General features: G+C 52.8%; 1 protein-coding gene across 10 annotated transcripts in view; it reads right to left on the bottom strand.

Moving 5' to 3' along the window:
- Positions 1-18,743, bottom strand: part of DIP2A (disco interacting protein 2 homolog A) — a 94,675-nt gene extending 75,932 nt beyond the window's left edge. For 3 of the 10 annotated variants that reach the window (XM_046002484.1, XM_046002491.1, XM_046002490.1), the window contains exon 1: positions 18,428-18,706. In XM_046002484.1, the coding sequence (XP_045858440.1) occupies positions 18,428-18,518 (91 nt within the window). In that variant the 5' untranslated portion in view covers positions 18,519-18,706. Of the gene's footprint in view, positions 1-18,427 lie in introns of all 10 variants that reach the window. The other 7 variants (XM_046002492.1, XM_046002493.1, XM_046002483.1 and 4 more) reach the window with 5 other exon arrangements.
- Between the last annotated feature and the right edge of the window lie 281 nt (positions 18,744-19,024).

Raw genomic sequence — 19,024 nt, 5'->3', positions numbered from 1 at the left:
GCTTCATTTCTGTCAATGAACTGTATGGGTTCACAGCATTTACCCGAAGTCCACAGTCTGGTTAGGGCTCACTCTTGGTGTTGTACATTCTGTGAGTTTGGACAAATGCATAAAAACATATCCATCGTTATATCACACAGGGTATTTTCATTGCTCTAAAAGTCCTCTGTGCTCTGCCTCTTCATCCTTCCCTCACCCCCCAATCCCTGGCAACCACTGATCTTTCTTCTGACTCCATAGTTTCCCAGAATGTCATGGAGTTGTAATCACACGATAACCTTTTCCGACTGACTTCACTTAACGCATTTCTGTTTCTCCCATGTCTTTCCTGGCTTGAGAGCTCGCTCTGTGCAGAGTTAGATAACATTCCATTGACTGGAAGGACCAGTTTACTTATCTACTCGCCTACTAAAGGACATCCTGGTTGCTTCCAAACTTTCTGTAAGCATCTCTGTGTGGGCTTTTGTGTGCACACATGTGTTTAACTCCTTTCGGGAAATACCAAAGAATGTGATCGCCGGGTCGGATGGGAAGAGCAGGTTTCGTCTTGGGAGAAACCACCAAAGTGCCTTCCTAGACGGCTGCACCACCTGCTTTCCCGCAGCCGTGACCGAGACGGAGCGCTCCTGGGGCTCCCATCCTCGTCAGCACTCGCCGCTGTCCTGTTCCGGATTGTGGCCACTCTCGTAGGTGTGCCGCGGTGTCATTATCACTTTTATTTTCATTCCCCTGATGACCTGTGACGGGAGCATCTTTCATGCTGATTTGTCATCGTATGTCTTCTCCGGTGAGGTGTCTGTTAAGGTCCTTGGACCATTTTTCCACCAGGTTGTTTGTTTCCTTACTGTTGAGTTTTAAGAGTTCTTTGTATATTTTGGGTAATGGTCTTTTATCAGACATGGATTTTTGTAAATATTACCACCACCACCACCCCCCCCCCCCCCCCCGGTTAATGGCTTGTCTTCTTAAGAAGAAATTTACTCTTGACATTGTTTTTTGCAGTGCAGAAGTTTTTAGTTTTCATAGAGTGGTTCTTATTTATGTCATAGATTGTGGCTTTGGTGCTGTATCTAAGTTATCACAACACGTAAGGTCATCTAGGTTTTCTAAGTTATCTTCTATTGATCTTCCAGTTTTGGGGTTCTACATTTTTACTTCAGGGATGAGGTCCATTTTGAGTTAACTTTTTGTTAGGGGTCCGTACCTAGGTTCATTTTTTTGCACACGGATGTCCAGTTGTTCTAGCACCATTTGTTGGAAAGATCATCTTTGCTCTACTGCTCCTCTGTCAAAGACTAATTGGCTATATTTATGTGGGCCTATTTCTGGCTTCTCTGTTCAGCTCCATTGATCTATCTCTTCTGGTGACTGTCTTGATTACTACAGCTTTATTGTAAGTCCTGAAATCAGAGTGCCAGTCTTCTTTTTTTGTTTGCTTGTTTGTCTATTTGACAGACAGAGATCACACGTAGGCCGAGAGGCAGGCAGAGAGAGAGAGAGGGGAAAGCAGGCTCCCCGCCAAGCAGAGAGCCCGATGTGGGGCTCGATCCCAGGACCCTGAGATCATGACCTGAGCGAAAGGCAGAGGCTTTAACCCACTAAGCCACCCAGGCACCCCCAGAGTGCCAGTCTTCTAACTCTGTTCATTTCCTTCACAATTGTTTTGCTATTCTGGGCCTTTTGCCTAGCCCTATAAACTTTAGTTCCAGTTTGTCAATATGCACAAAATATCTTGCTGATATTTTGATTGGGACTGTATTGCATCTATGGATCAACTTGGGAAGAACTGACATCTTGACAATATTGTCTCCCTATCCATGAACATAGAATACCTCTCCACTTATTTAGTTCTTTGATTTCTTTCATCAATATTTTGTAGTTTCCCTCACAGAGATCTTGAACATATTTCATATTTTGTTTGATTTATACCTAAGTATTTAATTTGGGGGGTGCTAATGTAAATGGTATTGTGTTTTTAATTTCAAGTTCCACTTGTACAGTGCCCAGTGATTGATTTTTGCATATTAACCTTGAGTCATGCAACCTTGCTATATAACTGTGTATTAGTTTTGGTGAGGAGGAGGAGGAGGGCTTGTTAATTCTTTTGGATTTTCTACATAGACAACCATGCTATCTATAAACAAAGAGTTTTATTTCTTCCTTCCCAATCTATATGCCTTTTATTTCCTTTTCTTATCTTTTAGTATTAGCTAGAATTTCCACTACAACGTTGAAAATGAAGGGTGAGAGGGGTCATCCTTGCCTTATATCTCTTCTTACAGGAAAAGCTTTAAGTTCCTCCCCGTTAAGCATGATGTTAGTTGTGGGTTTTTCTTTTCTTTTCTTTTTAAGATGTTATTTATTTATTTGACAGAGAGACACAGTGAGAGAGGGAACACAAGCAGGAGGAGTGGGAGAGGGAGAAGCAGGCTTCCTGCCGAGCAGGGAGACGGATGTGGGGCTCAATCCCAGGAAGCTGGGATCATGACCTGAGTCAAAGGCAGATGCTTAACTAAGTCACCTAGGTGCCCCCCTCTCTTTTTTTCTTAATTAGTCTGACTAAAGATCTATCAATTTTATTGACTTTCAAAAAACCAGGTTTTCTATTGATTCCTGATTTCAGTTTCATTGATTTCTGCTCTAATTCTTATTATTTTTTTTATTCTATTTACTTTTTATTTAATTTGCTCCTGCTTTTGTAATTTCCCAGGGAAGAATCTTAGGTTACTGATCTTTTAAACTGAAATATAATTTACACATAACATTATATTAGCTTCAGGTGTGCAACACGATTTGATATTTGTATGTACTGTGAAATGAGCACAATTAAATATAGTCAGCCCTCATCACACAGCTACATTCTTTTTCCTTGTGATGAGAACTTTTAAGATCTACTCTCCCAGCAACTTTCAAATACCACTAGTCTGTCCTCTGTATCTCTGAGCTCTGTTTTGTTTTATTAGATTCCACATATAAGTGAGACCACATGGTATTTGGCTTTCTCTGCCGAACTTATTTCACTTAGCATAATGCCCTCAATGTCCACCCAGTTATTGACTTTTGATCTTTCTTCTTAATGCTATAAGTTTGCCTTTAAGTACTGCTTTTGGTGCATCCCACAAATTTAGGTAAGTTGTGTTTTTATTTTCATTTAGTTCAAAATAGTTCAGAATTTCTCATGAATTTCTCTTTGGACCCGTGTTATTTAGAAGTACGCTGTTTAATCTCTACATATTTTGATTTCTCTGCTATTGATTTTTAGTTCAATTCTGTTGTGGTCTGAGAGCAGACACTGTATTATTTCTATTCTTTTAAATTCGTGAAGATGTGTTTTATGGCCCAGAATGTAGTCTTTCCTGGTGAATGCTTCATGTGGACTTGAGAAGAATGTATAATTTCCTGTTGTTGGACAAAATAGTCTATAGATATCTATTACACACAGTGGATAGATGACGCTGTTGAATTCAATTGTGTCCTTACTGATTTTCTGCCTGCTGGGTCCTTTTCTGAGAGAGGGTATCGAAGTCTCCAACTATGATAGTGGACTCACCTGTTTTTCTTTGCAATTCTACTTGGTTTTGCTTCACATAGTTTGATGTCCCACTGTTAGGCACGTGCACATTAAAGACGCACCCCCAGTCCATCCACCTGCCAGAAGCCAAAGTAAACCCTTTATGGAGAAACACAGAAACATCTAGAGTCATAAATCATTGCTACACCTACAGTGTCTGGCCTATAGGCAAAAGGAAGCTGTGACTACAACCCATGGAAACTAACAGAGAAGAGGAAGGTACAGACAGGGTATCCACATAATGGAACTTTAAAATAACCATGATCAATATGTTCAAGGAATTAAAAAGCAGGACTGTGATTTTAAAAAAACAGAAAAGTAAATTCTATGCCTGAAAAATACATATTTCAAGTCCAGGAATAAATTTAATGAAAGACGTATATGCATGACCTCTAAACAGAAACTGAAAACGCAGGCCGCCTGGGCTCAGCTGGTGAAGCGTCTGACTTCGGCTCGGTCCCGGTCCCAGGGTCGTGGGATCGAGCCCCATGTGGGTTCCACTCGCTCAGCAGGGACGCTGTTTCTCCCCCTCGCTCTGCCCCTCCCCCCGCTCCTGCTCACTTTCTCTCTCTGTCTCAAAAGTAAATAACCTAAAAGCACTCGGGTAAGGTTTAAAAGACCTAAAGAATGACGTGACCCAGCACCTTCGTGGATCTGCTCGCTCAACACCGCAACGATGCCGCTGCTGTCCGGCTGGATCGTCAGAGCCTGAGTAACTCTCGTCAGGACTCCTGCAGTTTGTGTGTGTAGAAATAGACAAGCTGATGCTAAAATGTACGTGGAAAATGCAAAGGGCCCAGATTAGCAAATGAAACTCGAAATAAAAAGGGACAGACCTGACCAGACACAGACACGTCCCGCGAGGCTGCGGTACTGAGCGCAGTAGGACCCCGAGACGGACAAGGAGACGGCGGAGCGGTAGGAAGGGACGGCCTTTCGCACCAATACGCCCGTCAGCGGAGCAGCCGCACAGAACAGCAACGAAATGACTTCTTCCCACAGAAGTCACCTCCAGGTGGATTAAGTGTCTCAATGTGAAAGATCAACAAAGCTCTTAAAAAATAATCTAAAAGAACGTCTTCATGGCCCTGAGGTAGGGAAAGAACTCTTACCCAGGAAACAAAAATCACTAACCATAAGGAAAAAAACAAACCTGTTTCAGACCTCCAGTATAGTTCACCGAGAGGTAACATGGAACAAAACGTATAAAGAAAACATCTTCTCTGAGTATGTTGTAGACCCTGGGGTGAGTGGATTCATGTCCTGTAGCTGCTACAACCAATTAGTGGCTTAAAGCAAGAAAAATGTATTCCCTCACGGTTCTGGGGGCCAGAAGTCTGAAGTCAGCTTCACTGAGCCAGAATCAGGAGAAAAACGGCTGCACGACGTCCGGGGACTCTCGGGGAGAACCCACTCCTGGACTCTTCCGGCTTCCCTGATCGGGGGCCACATCACTCCAGCCTGTGCCCTGGTGTCCCCGCTGCTCGCCCTCGGTCTGCGCACGTCCAATCCCCTTCCGCCTCTCTTCTAAAGACACCTCTGATGGCACGTAAGTCCCACCCAAACCATCGGGTCACTCGCCTCAAGATGCTCAATCCCATCTACAAAGAGCTTTTCTCCCAAAGCGGTGATGTTCACAGGTCACAACTACAACACAGTTCTGGGGGGACCACCAAGAAATGCACTATGACGAGAGACCAGTAAAAACCACGTCTCTAGAGCCGCTGTGCTCTCAGGAAGACACGTACTTCCTTGAGTCACTCTGGGCAGGGCCAGCGATGCCAGTTTGCCCCTCACGACGTGGCTGCAGAGGGACCGAATGACCGCTTTTGTGGGCTCACAGTCGAGCAGCACACAGACCTGCAGAACAAGAGACGAGCTGAGGCTAGACCCCGCTGGTGGCGAGACCCCGACCAAACCCGCCCGGACCTGCCCCAGCTCCACATCCTCCAAAACTGGGCCCACTGCGACCCCACGCTGCCCCCCAGCAGCCACCACGTGAGCCTGGCTGGGCCGCCGGGGCTCTCCTTCCCTCACCTCTACGGCTCCTCCCGCTGCGGGCCTGTGTGCGCTCCTGGGCCGAGGTCTCAGGGCCTCCTCCACATGGACCACGGGGCGAGGCCGCTGCCTGCTGCAGAGGGTCGCCCTCTGTTTCTCTCAGACACTACACTCAGGACCGCACGGGAAACGGTGGATGATGTCACTAAACGCACGTCCGAACCCGCAGCACACACACCGCCACACGGCAGCCAAGGCGACGTGACGACGTGTCCTCTCCGTGTTGTGAGTGACCGGAGCTCGCAGCTCACTGAGAGAACAGACGTCGGCCGTGATGGTGGGGACCGGCCGCGAGGGGGGCACAGGGACTCTGCGCTTGCCACACCACTGGGCTCTGAACCTCAAACTGCTCTAAAAATGGTTTACTAATTTAAAAAATATACACTCAGGGGGAAAACTGATACACCACAGTGTAATCATGTAAGACTGCCCCAAAGCAGTTAGTTAGAATGTATTTAACACAACCATTACCATAATTCTAAAAACATAATTTGGGATGAAGAGCAAGTTTCAGAAGGACTCATACTGGTGACTTAGGAAAAGTCTTAAAGCATGAAAACAGCACATACGCTGTTTAAGGACATATGGAAACGCAACACAATGCGCCAACGCCAAGTTCAGGAGGGAGGCTGGGGGACGGGGATGGAATCAGAGTGTGGCTCATACTCTCTGTAATGGTTCTTTGCAAAGATCTGAAGCTGATAAGACAAAAGCTTCACGTTCTGAAAAGTCAGGCGGTAGCTCCATGGGTGTGCACCGTGAGTCTCTCAACCTTCTGCACGTCTGGAAGACCGCAGGCGTTAGCGATTCGAGAAGCTGCTGACCACACTCAGCGGCGTCGCAGTGCCCAACCCAAGCGTAGCCTCCCGACCCAGTCCTCCTAAGCTCATCTAGATTTCCCTGTCCGACCCAAGTCAGACCCCGACGCCCATTCAGGCCACACGAGGAGACGGACAGCCACCGAGAAGGACAGTCGGATTCTTCCTGGACACGGCTCCTGGCTGGATGCCTGGGTGGCTCAGTTGGTCGGGCAGCCGACTCCTGACTTCCGCTCAGGTCCTGCTCCGGAAGTCGTGGGACTGAGCCCTCCATGGGGCTCTATGCCTGGTGCGGTCTGCTTGTCCCTCTCCCTCTGTTCCTCCCTCCACACTCTCTCTCTCTCAAATGGATAAACAGAAGCTTTACACAAGGTACAGCTCTTGGCCGGCAAGTTGTATCACACAAATGTGCACGCAGATGAGAAACCGGCCCTGCAAGCACCGCCCTCCCCCCCGCCAGACCACAGCCCCCCCGTCCTCTGGAATGGCCCCGGCTTCACTGTGCCAGCCACGCGGGCCACGTAAGCTGCTGCTGCTCGTGCAGGATCTCTTAAGACCCTCCGTACTGCAGAGCTCCGCCACCGCTCTAATGACCCTCGTCAACCCCATGGCCGCTGTGTGCCCTCCCACGTAACTCAGCACACCACGTTCATTTATTTATTGCCAGAGTTTTAAAACTAATCTTGGGGGCGCCTGGGTGGCTCAGTGGGTTAAGCCTCTGCCTTCGGCTCAGGTCATGATCCCAGGGTCCTGGGATCGGGCCCCACATCGGGCTCTCTGCTTGGTGGGGGGCCTGCTTCCTTCTCTCTCTCTGCCTGCCTCTCTGCCTACTTGTGATCTCTGTCTGTCAAATAAATAAATAAAATCTTTAAAAAAAAAAAAAAAAACTAATCTTGGTTACCTCGCAGGGAACGAGCCTTAACCTTGTTCTTTCCTTCCCACCTGAAAAATGTCTCAACTCTTCTCGTCAGTGTAGCCTTCTACGAGTCCCAGGGTCAGAACGGACAGACAAGTCTGCGGTCCACACGCACGCGTGAAATACCGAGGGTCCTTCTGCACCCAACCACAGGGCACCAGAGTCTCCACTCCCGTTTCTGGGCGGCCGAAGTTCCTCAGCGATCGTCTGTGGATTTCTGCGGGACGGCGGCCACATCTTTGGTGGACATCCCTGGGTACCGTGTGATTTTGTTGCTATTGTGAAAGGGCGGGGCTTCTCCCAACAGACTCTCAAATCCCTTCTTCCGGTGTGAAGGCTGATTCCCAGTCCCCCAGGACCGTCCTGCACCCGGCTCTCACTGGCTCTGACACTCCTCTGACTCTTGGGGACTTGTCTGTGGAAGCAAACTTACAGTTTACAAAGACTTTTGTCTTTTCCTTACCAATTGCAATATTAGTAGAAGTGCAGATGGACAGATCTTTATTATATTCCTAATTTTATGGGAGTATTTTAAAATCTTAAGTTTAAAGATTTTTATTTTATTTTATTTATTTGACACAGAGAGGACGCACAAGCAGGGGGAGCAGCAGAGGGAGTGGGACAAGCAAGCTCCCTACGGAGCAGGGAGCCTGACCCCAGACTCCATCCCAGGACCCAGAGATCATGACCTGAGCCACAGACAGATGCTTAACCAACGAGGCCGCCAGCCCCTCCAGGGACCCCTAAAATTTTAAGTTTTAGGTTTACATTTTAATTAATTAAAAATCAATTAAACAGGCTATTCGGTTTCCCACTCCCACGCACGTGACGGGCAGCTGCGGTGGCACACTAGTGGCCAGGGCAGCCCCAGCACAAGCCGTCCCACCGGCACAGAAGCTGCCACTGTGCCGCTCTAGAGAGGACAGCGGCCTGTCTCAGCCCTGCTCACCACACCCACCCGTGACACCCATCTGGCTGCAGGAGGCGCCCGAGTTTCTCTCCACACTGGTCTAGGCTCCAGGGGGCCCGGTCCCAATTCCCCACTAGGATGCGTAAACCCTCCTGTAAACCAGCCCCGCCTCTCCCAGAAGCCAGGTCCGCCCGTGTGGCCTGGAAATCCCCGGCCCACTTGGCCTCGGCTCATCTCCCTCATCTAGCATGTTCTCCCCCCCAGGACACACTCCTCGCACGCGCTCTCACACAAAGTGGGAAGAAAGTCTATTTCCTCTACCAGCCCGACTCGCCCAAACCTACAGGGGCTCCCCCCGTGGGGGGCCTGCACACACCTTACGAGACGGCCACCGTCACGGGTCTTTCAGCCCTTGCCAGGCCACGGCCCTCGGTCTGCTGAATGTTGCTGAGCGACAGCGGGACACACAGGGTCTTCGTCTGCTCGAGCTGCCCTAACAGAGGACCACGCACTGGGTGGCCTCAACACCAGAAACGCACTTCACCACCATCAGCAGCTTGGGGTCCCCCTGAGGCTCTGCTTGGCTGGCACACGGCCACCTTCCTACTGTCCTCACACGGCCGGCTCTCTGCACCACGCGCTCCTGCCCCTTCTTCATCTAGGGAGGACGCAGGTCCTATCGGCTCAGAGCCCACCCATGACTTCGTTTAACCTTCATCCCCACCTTGAAGCACATGTCTCTAAATACAGTCCCAACTGCGAATTTGTTAAGTTAAATTCAGCATTAAGTCTTAACACATGAACTCGTCTTCAACATATGAATTTGGGGGATACAACTGAGCCCATGATGCCAAGATTACCTAAGGAGGCCAGATGATCTCATTGCTATACCCTTTATCTCTAAATTATCCCGATTTTAGTGTTTCCTGAAAAGGGCTCTTCCGCGGCCCCCAGCTTCGGAGACGAGCCGACAGAGCCCGGGTGTGGGGCAGGAGCTCTTCTGAGTTCCTCACCTGCTTCGACAGCAGGAGCGCATCCTGTCACATGTCAGATACTCAATTTAAAGGGCTTTTGTCAAAGATCCTAAAGAAAAAGTTCTGAAATCTGAAAGGAAACAAAAGATCTTTCTCTGCTATTTCCAATACGATACTCTTGAGTCATGAACAGTCAGTGTCAATGGATGGGACAGGACGTCCACTCGTCCCTTAGGGCTGAGCGACACAAAGCCAAAGTCTGAAAGGAAACCCTGCATGATTACTGTCCCAGGGACCACCTGAGGTGCTGTCCCAAGGATCTAGGAAGTCTCAAAAACAGAAGCCATTCATCTCCTGCGTGGAAGAGGACAAGGGTGTTTGGGGGCATCCGTCCAAGTGATTCTCGATCAATAAATGACAGAGGCGACTGCCTGCAGGTGTTGTGTCTTTCCCTGATTCCAGGTTCTTCTCTGTCCTGCAGTGTGTAATTTCCTACTCTTTGTGACGCGTAAGCACAACATCGGAACGGTAGATAGCCTGTCTATGAAGACTGATCCAGGAAGACTGCGGTCTCACTCAGAAGCAAGCTCACTGCCAACAAAATGCTACAGCAAGGACTGCTTCTGAGGGACGCCTGGGCGGCTCAGTCATTAAGCGTCTGCCTCCGGCTCAGGTCATGATCCCAGGGCCCTGGGTTTGAGCCCCGCATGGGGCTCTCTGCTCCACGGGGAGCCTGCTTCTCCCTCTCCTGCTTCCCCTGCTTGTGTTCCCTCTCTCGATGTGTCTCTTTCTGTCAAATTAATAAAGAAATAAAATCTTTAAAAAATTCGTCGTAAAAGCTCTGCGAGCAGAGCAGGACAAGATAACCCAACCCTCCTTCGTCCCACGCTCTCTTCAGCATGTCACAGTACAGTGACCACTTTGTATGAATTCATTATTTACTTATTTATGTTTTATTTATTTATTTGTCAGAGAGAGAGAGGAGAGAGCCCAAGTGGGGGAGCAGCAGGCAAAGGGAGAAGCAGGCTCCCTGCTGAGCCAGGAGCCCCATGCGGGGCTCGATGCCATGCGGGGCTCCATCCCAGGGCCTCCAGGATCATGACCTGAGCCGAAGGCAGACACTCAGTCGACTAAGCCACCCAGACGCCCTTAAATTCACTCTTATTTTCAATAAATGTTGCATTATCACATCAGCTGAAAGAACATATGGAAAAATGAAATAAAAGCGTGTTTTCAAAAATTACACCTCTTCTGTACTTTTCAACTAAAAGAGCAGGACACTCAGCCTGGACCCTGGCGGCGAGAGACGGGCGTGGCAGCACCGCAAGGACTGTTCACTGGGGGTTCATGGCGTGAGGAGTGGGTGCTGGTCATGGGGCGCAGGGGTGACACCACTCCCCCCCCCACGCTTCCATGGGGACATGTGGCCAGGCACAGACTCTTCATTCTAGCAGACCAGGGCCCCCCGTCAAGTCTCTTTGCAGACTTCTAAGTCCGAGGCGTGCATCTACCCCACGTGGTTGGATGAAAGGTCTACAGCGAGCGGCGACTGAACGGCGCACAGAGGCTCCCGACAGTGCACGACTCGGACCCCCACACAACCCACGCCTCAGCTGAAGGCATGCCTTGGGGGTGCCCCCCTCAAGACTGCCAGCAAGTGCCCCGCGGGAGAAATCGAGGCACAGCCAGACAGCCACGAAAGGATCCCCCTGCAGACCCAGCCAGCGGCTCGCAGGACGGCCACGTCCCTGTCCTCGAGGTCCTCAGGGCTGCGGAGTGCGGGACACAGAGGCAGGACACCGTTCTCTGGACCCCTGCAGCAGGTCCTCGTGAAGGGAAGGAGGCAGTGCTGGGGTCACACAAGCGGCCGGCTGTGAGCGCCGCTCGCGATCTCCGACACAGCTAGCCTGTAACCAGTGGCCAGGAGTCAGGTTAGGCACAGACGCCGATTAAACTGACAGGGAAGGTGTTTTAAGCATCAGGATAGCAAATTCGTGATATTCACGGTACCTGTTATCTGGACAAAGCGTTTAATAACCACATCCTGTCCACAGTCGTGGATGTAGTCCGCAGTCACCCCAAAACAGCAGAACAATCAGACCAACTAGGTGGTGTCCCCATCATCACAGGGGCCGTGGTAGACCTTCCTCGAACAGCCGAGCGAGTGAGTTTTCCCTCCGACCCAGTCACCCTCCCCTTCCCCATCCCGTCACTGTGCATGCGCATAGCAGCCACATCCTGGCTCCTTGCTGTCCCCCCACCATCAGCCAATCCCTCTGTCCCTCCTTCAGGCCGAGCGGCGTCTCGCCCAACACTACCATTCCTCACCCAGCAGTGTCCGCCCGAGCGATCTGAGCCCAGTTCACGCTCGTCTCCCTGCAATCCACTCTTGGCCGGGCAGCTAGTGAGTCTTCAAGGACACACGCCAACAGAGCACATGTCCCAGGGGTCGCTCACCACACTTCAAGTGGAAACCAGAAGAGCCACCAGACCGGGCCACGGCTCAGGCCGCCTTCCTGGCCTCCTCCTCCCGCCCGCCCACCTTCTCACCACCTGCGTCACCACACTCGGCCAACCCACCTGGCTGGGATGCTCCGTCCCCTGTCACACGGAAGTCACCTACCCAGGGTGTCCTGAGCACCGGTCTAAAACCGCTTCCCCAAGTTCCAGCTGTTGTCTTTCTTTTCAGCAGAGCCTGGATGGACAGAAGTCCCCGGACGTGGATGACACGCCAGCGGCTCTGGTGGCGGGGACACAGAAGGGAGCAAGGTGGGTTTGGCCCCAGCTCTCAGGAAGTGTCACTACGGACACCTAAACCATAGTCAGCCACAGGCAAGCGGATCCTGAGAGAGGGAATAATTCAACTCGAAACGCACGGACCAACAACCATGCGTCAAGTGCGGTCTCCAAGTGCACACTGTTAAGGGAGACACTTGAGCCCACAACACCAGCCAGGTACGTCAGCCTTTCCACCTGGGTCTAAACCAGAGAGCCCCTACAGCAGTTTAGGCGTCCTGAAAAGCAATGCTAAGACAGAACACACACGCACGCGACTTCGGAGAGACGTGCCTGTTGGGGGGGACGGGGTGTGAGCCAGAGGGTGGAGCGTGACACGACCCAGGGGACCCCTCGCAGAGGCAGAGGGAGGGAGGCAGGCTGGGTGGAAAAAGTCTTAGACTCGACAGGGCTCAGGAAGTTTCAGGCTGCATGGGTGCTCGTGCCGAAGGCCCCAGTAGGAGCCACAGGCTCCCGGGCTCCCGCCTGCCTTGGTATTCCTGCAACAGAAGTGTGGCCTCGGCGTGAAGGTGGTGTGGACCCACAGCCCAGAGCTGAGGCCACGGGTGCGTCGCGGCCACCTCAGGCCCGCCAGACCCTTCCAGACGGCACTGAAGACTTGAGCCACAGCCCAGCGGAGACTGGCCGGTAGTTTCTTCGTGGTAGTCTGAGCAACTGCACCCAATCCAGGGCAGTGGCACCCTGAGACGCAGGTCTGTCCTGCTGATGAACAGCTTCACTGAATCGGAAAGACTGTCACCGAGACAGCTAAGTGCTCAGCCAGACACCGTGATTCTTGATTTTCAACTGAAAACAGGGCGCCTGGATGGCTCAGGCAGCGGGGTGCGTGACTCTCGATCTCGGGGCCATGAATCCGAGCCCCAGCTGGCCATCAAGATTACTTAAAATAAAAAATAATAAAAGGTTTAAAAAACTAAATAAACCCCATGTGTAGTTTTTACTTTTATTAATTAAACATTTATTAAAATGCCTAAACTATGCTAGGTGCTGAGGACGGCATAAAGATGAGCAGATCAAACTTGTTCCCTACAAAGTAGCAGAGCAGGCAAACAAAGAAACGCAACCACGCGGTAAACCGTGCAGGAGGGGAACACGACAGGGACACGGGGCACACGTGCCTCCCCGGAGAAGGGGGTGTTTCCCAGAGGAAGGCGGAACTTCACAGAGAAAGTGAAGTTCAAACAAAGGCAGGAATTCAACAGTACAGAATAGTTGGCAATGAACGGTATGTGGAAAGTTTTAGGGTATTAAACTGAAATCACAGTACTGACACTTTCAAAAATATATCCATCAAAATTCTGTAAAGAAAAAAAATTTTTAAGGAGACTGTGCTAGGATGATTCACTACAGAAAAAATTCTAAAGGGAATATTCCCGAATCATGTAAAGTGGGACATACAAGCATTTAGTAAGTGTAACTTTCAGAAGCATCTGATTGTCTTTACAAACATACACAGAAATCCTATTATGCCGACAACAGCTAAAAAATCGGTTCCAAAAAGTATAAAGAAATATGCAGTGACCCTTGGGCATTTCCTTAGAAGGTGTTATTAGAGTTGCATGGACTAGAACTTCTCAAAGGTTTTAGACTCAGGACCCCTTCACGCTCTCAAAAATTAGAAGAGCTTTTGTTTGTGTGTGTTATATCGATCAACATTTACTGTACTAGGAATTAAAATGGTGAAATTTTTAAATGTTTAATTCACTCAAATTTGTTTATAATAAACCATGTCAACATAAATATATTTTAATTTAAAAAAATAATAGATTTCCAAAGCCAAAAACATTCAGTGAGTACAGGTGTTGTCTCACTCTCAAAAGTCTCTTTAAATCTGGCTTCGCAGAAAACAGTTGTCTCGATTCCCTCATCTGCCCCAGCACTCCGCCTGTCCCAACACGTGCTTTGTCTCGAGTCGACAAGGCGAATCCGGCCGAGCGGACAGCCGCTGGAAGAGGGCGGTGTTCCGGCAGCCTTTCCAGACCACGGCGGGCCACCCTCTACACCCCGCCTCCCACACGAGGCAAGCGGCGCTTTCTCGCAGGCCAGCCACAATGTAGAGCCTAAAACGGTACCGGTGCATTTTCGTCCTGTTGGGTTACGACCCGGATGGTCGGTATTTTGAATGATCTTTTCACGTGTGCACAAATTTGCAACACGATACACTGATCTTCCTAATGGTGACACATTTCGTTACATAATACCAAAAACGGACAGAAATATCGCCACTGATCTCGTCAAAAAAGTCTAAGTCATAAGAGGCGGTCATGCTCCTGTGCTGGTAAGTTTTATAAATTCTTAATTTTTGTTCAAAAGCACAAACATGATCATTGGCCATAAATTCTGACACTTGTTCTCGCCCACCAGATACCCAAGTCTTGTACCTGCAGTTTGTCCAACACCCTTTTTCGAGTAAACACGGCACCTGCAACGACGGCGGCCCGTTCACTTCGCAAGTCAAGGCGCACAAGGCCTGTCCCTCCCGGCAGGCCCTGCAGCTCTGCATGGCGCTTCCCATCTCCTCACGTGGACTACTAGAAAGTTGGTATTCAAGGGTCGAAACTTGGGAAAATTAAGTCTTACTGCTTCATCGAGGAAGGACACTTTTAAGTGAAGTGGCCCCTGTCTCTGCTGCTGACTGGGGCACCGCCAGGTCCTGGCCTCGATGAAGCGGCTTTCCGCCACCAGTGCAAACACGGAGAACAGAAATGACATCTTAGCGTCACCACGAACACAGTCTTCCCTCGCAGGCGCCCAGAAAAGGTCTCAGGGACCCCCAGAGGAAGCACACTGGCAGATTACTTCTGGAAGGAAACCCAGAAAATGGCCCCTAGAAAGCAGCTGGTGGGGGGCACCACACACACTCACCCTCACTCACACTCACTCACTCTAGCCACATTTCCTTTGAACTACTTCACTTCTCTGCCCCTGTACCCACATTACTTGTTAAAAAAACAGTGTGCAAAGCTGATCAATGGAGAAACAGAGCTAACCCTGACCTTTGACAGCTGAAACATTAGCCAGTACCCCGTGGGCACTCAACAATTAGGGAATGCACGAATATATACAAATAACAAATACAAAAAACCAAAAAGTGGCAAGAATCCCAAAGGTGAGAACCAGTGTGATGAGACTTCCGAGAAAGCAGCCCCGTCCGAGATGATCAGGAAAAGCTCAAAATAAGAAGGGATTTGGGCTGGGCTTCGATGGGTGAGAAGAATTTGTCGACATGAGAACTTTAGCATACCACAAAACACTCAGGAAGCACAGCAAATGTTTACTGATGTAACGGCAATGTCAGGTTACCATTTTGAAAACTAAGAATTCCATCACGAGTTACAGACATTAAAGACATTTAACAAGGAAAAACGTTTGTGAAGAAGCCCCTCCTCTGCACCCACAGAGCCTTTCCCCGTGCTTGCCCGCATCCAGGCTGAGGCCCGGCACTAACAAAATGCAGTAAAACCAGAAACAGACTAAAGGTACAGCTTGTCAACAGTCCTGTCGCCACAAGAGGAACAAAGGCACGGGAGTGGGACGAGCGTAGTGGACTTTCTAAGCCGCTGCGGGCTCCTCAGACAAAGCAGGGACGCGACACCAACATCCGGGTTTTAAGGCAGCTCCGCGCCCCAGCCCCGAGGGGGTGCGCCGTACCAACGCGCGCTGTGAGCCATCCAGAAGGGACCTGGCGCTGCAACAGGTAAACCACCAGTGTTTGGGAACTAACTCTTTTCTAAAGTCCGAGTTACGGGTCTAATAACCTCATTTTCACCCACGACGCTCTCATAGGCTCTGAGGAGCCGTACGTGCGAGTTCTGCGCGTGTTCGTGGTGGGGGCCGCGGGCTAAGAAGAGCGGGTAACCCACCTTCGTCCTCTTCTTCCTTTGGAGGATGAAACAGCCGGGAGAGTTAGGGGCAAGACCGTAGCTGTGCCTTATCCCCCTCGGGACTCCTAACATAAAGCCAACGCACCTGCCCTCGAGGAAAAAATCAGTGTATTCTAAGACCAGAAGCCCCCCCAAGGGCTGACCCCAATTACGGCGGTCAATGATGACAATCCAGTGAGACCACACGTGAGTCGTGAGCAAAGGCAGGGCACACGACCGGTGTGCGGGCCAAGGGAAGCCGTGCAGGGTTTTCCCGATTACCCAGGCCCCTGTCGCCACCCGTCTCCAGCGGGCAGCCCTTGGTCTGTTACCTTCCTCTTCCCCCTCAGCTGCCTCGCCGAGCCGACCCTACATTTCTTGCAAGTTCTCCTTCAGACAGATGTGAGCACTGTGAAGTCACCCTGGCGGACACCCCTTTATCCTGAACGAGAAGTTTATCTCCTGCACACAGGATGGGGGGAGGGGAGGCACAGGACAAAGACCCTCGCTTACGACTTCTACTTGATCGAAACAGAAACGATGACAAGACTCCCTTGGGTTGCTTCAGGACCGTGCTTCCTTAGGGACACCTTCCTTTAACCACATCAGTAAAACACCTCGCGAGGTTCAAGGCACGTTCACATACTCTCACCCGACGGAACCTCCACGAGAACCACGGACGGCCGCTGCGCCCCTCCTTGGACCGCCGGCCAAACCCAAGTTCAGAGCTGCCGTCCTCCAGCGGAAGTGCAGACGCGAGAAGACGCCGAAGGCCGGCCCAGTACGCGGTCGCGATCACAAAGCATCTCCGAGTCCAACGGGGAGGCCGGCCCTGCCTCCACACAGGCCCAACGCAAAGGGACAAAGCCGGTGTCAGAGGTGTGGGAACCCCGGGGAACGGGGCCAAGTCTGGCTGTGCCTGAATAATCACCGACCTATTTGGGCCGCAAGAAAGGTGTCAGGCGAGTCTAGAAGCTGGGACGCAGGCCAGGCTCCGGCCTCCTGGCACAGTGCACTCTGTCCTTTCTTTCTAAGGCTCGGCCCGAGCTGGCCTCCCGTTCTCTCCACCGACAGCCTTACAGCTTCGCTCAGCTCTACAGCCCACGCACACGGCGACCAAGAGGACAGCACGGCCGCGCGCCTCTCACCCAGGACCCGTTCCCCCTACCAGTTACCAAGTTCTTAAAGGACCCACTCTCACCTGTCAGCTCCCGGGAAGCCCTCAGACACGCAACCACACAACGACGAGAGCTGAGGGGTGGCGACGGCTCTGGAGGGCCAGGAGGGTCTCCAAACATCCCAAACGTCTAGGTCTGATCGGCAGGGTGGCCCCTGACCAGGAACGTACGCACGCACCTCCCGCCGGAACCAGTCCTCCCCGGAGCTCTGCAGTCGACTCGAGAGCGGCGACTCACCACGGATTCTCGAATCCACCGCTGCCTGCGGCACGTGCATTTGCAGAAACTGCCACAGACGCAGAACTCAGAAAACTCCCGGCGCTCAGCTCAGACGAGCTGCACGCGGACGCTGGACCCTCCGGACGGGGACGGGGACAACCGTGCCCTCCACTCCGAGCTTCGTGGGGGTGCGATGACGCAGTGCGAGGGGCACACACAGAAATCCTCTGCCCCAACCTGAGCGCACCCTCAACCCGAAGCTTGAAGGACAGCTGGACTGTGAGGACACGGACGCTGAAGACTGAAAATGCACTTAAGGTTCAAACAGAGTTAAACACTGAGACGTGTTTTCTCAAAGGCCACCGGCTGCCCTGAGGACCGGGCACGACTTTACGCTTCGGGCAGCGCATCCAGACACAACGTCAGGACACAAGTCTGGGGAAGGGATGGGACTGGAGGCCGCGGCCACCCACCTCTGACGTGCCCCTACTCCAGTCTGTTTGCAACCCACAACCATCCGCTGGACTTTTCCTTCATTTCCTAAACGGTCCAGAAATGGGGCCACAAGCCCGGCCGCGCTTTGCCTGCGATCTTTTAGCCTGAGCGAGGCAGACACGCGGGTGCTGGCCCAACCCGGTAATACGGGGGACACGGACCCCGTGTGAGGGCCTGCTGCAGCCCCCGACCTGCAGCCCAGAGCTCGGACGCAGGGGTCACTGCTCGGACAGGAAGGGTCATTCGCATCCGACTCACGTGCTCGCGGCCTCGGGACCGCCTGGGACCAAAGGCGGGCGCAGAAGGGGGGTGTGGGGTGTCCAGATCTCGGGGGAGGGCCCGCAGGGTCCCAGGGTGAGGGCCAGTCGGAGGTCCCGGTCCGGGGTGCGGGCCGGAGGGGGATCCGGGCGGGGTCTGCAGTCGCAGGGTCCCCGCCGGGCAGGATCCGGGTCGGGGCCACGGCCCAGGGTGAGGGGGTGGGGGTGTGTCTGGGCTGGGCCCGCGGTGAGGGCCGGGGTTCAGGGTCCCGGGGTCGGCGGTGAGGGCTGGGCGGGGGTCCAGGATCCCCGGATGCGGGGTCAGGGCCGGGGTCCCGGGGTCAGGGCCGGGGTCAGGGCCGGGCCGCTCACCTTCCGACAGCTCCAGCTCCAGCTCGGCCAGGCCCTCCCGCACCTCGGCGGGCAGCGGCACCGCCTCCAGCGGACACCCGCGGTCGGCCATGGCCCGCTCCGGCCGCGCCCCGCGGACGACCAGGCCGGAACACGCCCGGGAGGGGCCGGTGCCGGGCGGCGGCGCGGGCGGAGGCTACGTCGCTCCCCTCGGCCCCGCGACCCGCCTCGGCCGCGCCAGGAGCTGCGGCGGCGGGGTAGGGGCGCGGCCCGAGCGGCTCCGCACCGGCGCGGGAGCGGGCGCGAGCGCGAGCACGGGCGCGAGTGCGAGCGCGGGGCCGCCAGCCCGCGCTCCCGACCTCCCGGCGGGCCCTGCAGGAATGCGCGTGCGCGGCGGGCCGGGCGGGAGGGAGAGTGCGCGTGCGCGGCCGGGCGTGGGCGGGGCTTGCAGTCTCCGGCCCGCCCCGAGGCTGCGGCCCCGGACGCTGTGCCGCTGGGCTCGCGCTGTCCGCCGCGGAGGCTGGGGTGCGGGGCGCGAGGGTGAGCCGCCGCCCTCCGCCGCGGCCCCGCCCCTCCCGGAGCCCCTCTGCGCCCCGGACCGCGGCTGCGGGGCCCCGG

The sequence above is a fragment of the Meles meles genome, chromosome 4, assembly GCF_922984935.1.
Source record: "Meles meles chromosome 4, mMelMel3.1 paternal haplotype, whole genome shotgun sequence".
Lineage (NCBI taxonomy): Eukaryota > Metazoa > Chordata > Mammalia > Carnivora > Mustelidae > Meles > Meles meles.
The sequence above is the reverse complement of the archived record's forward strand: the minus strand, read 5'-3'. Positions and strand labels throughout refer to the sequence as shown.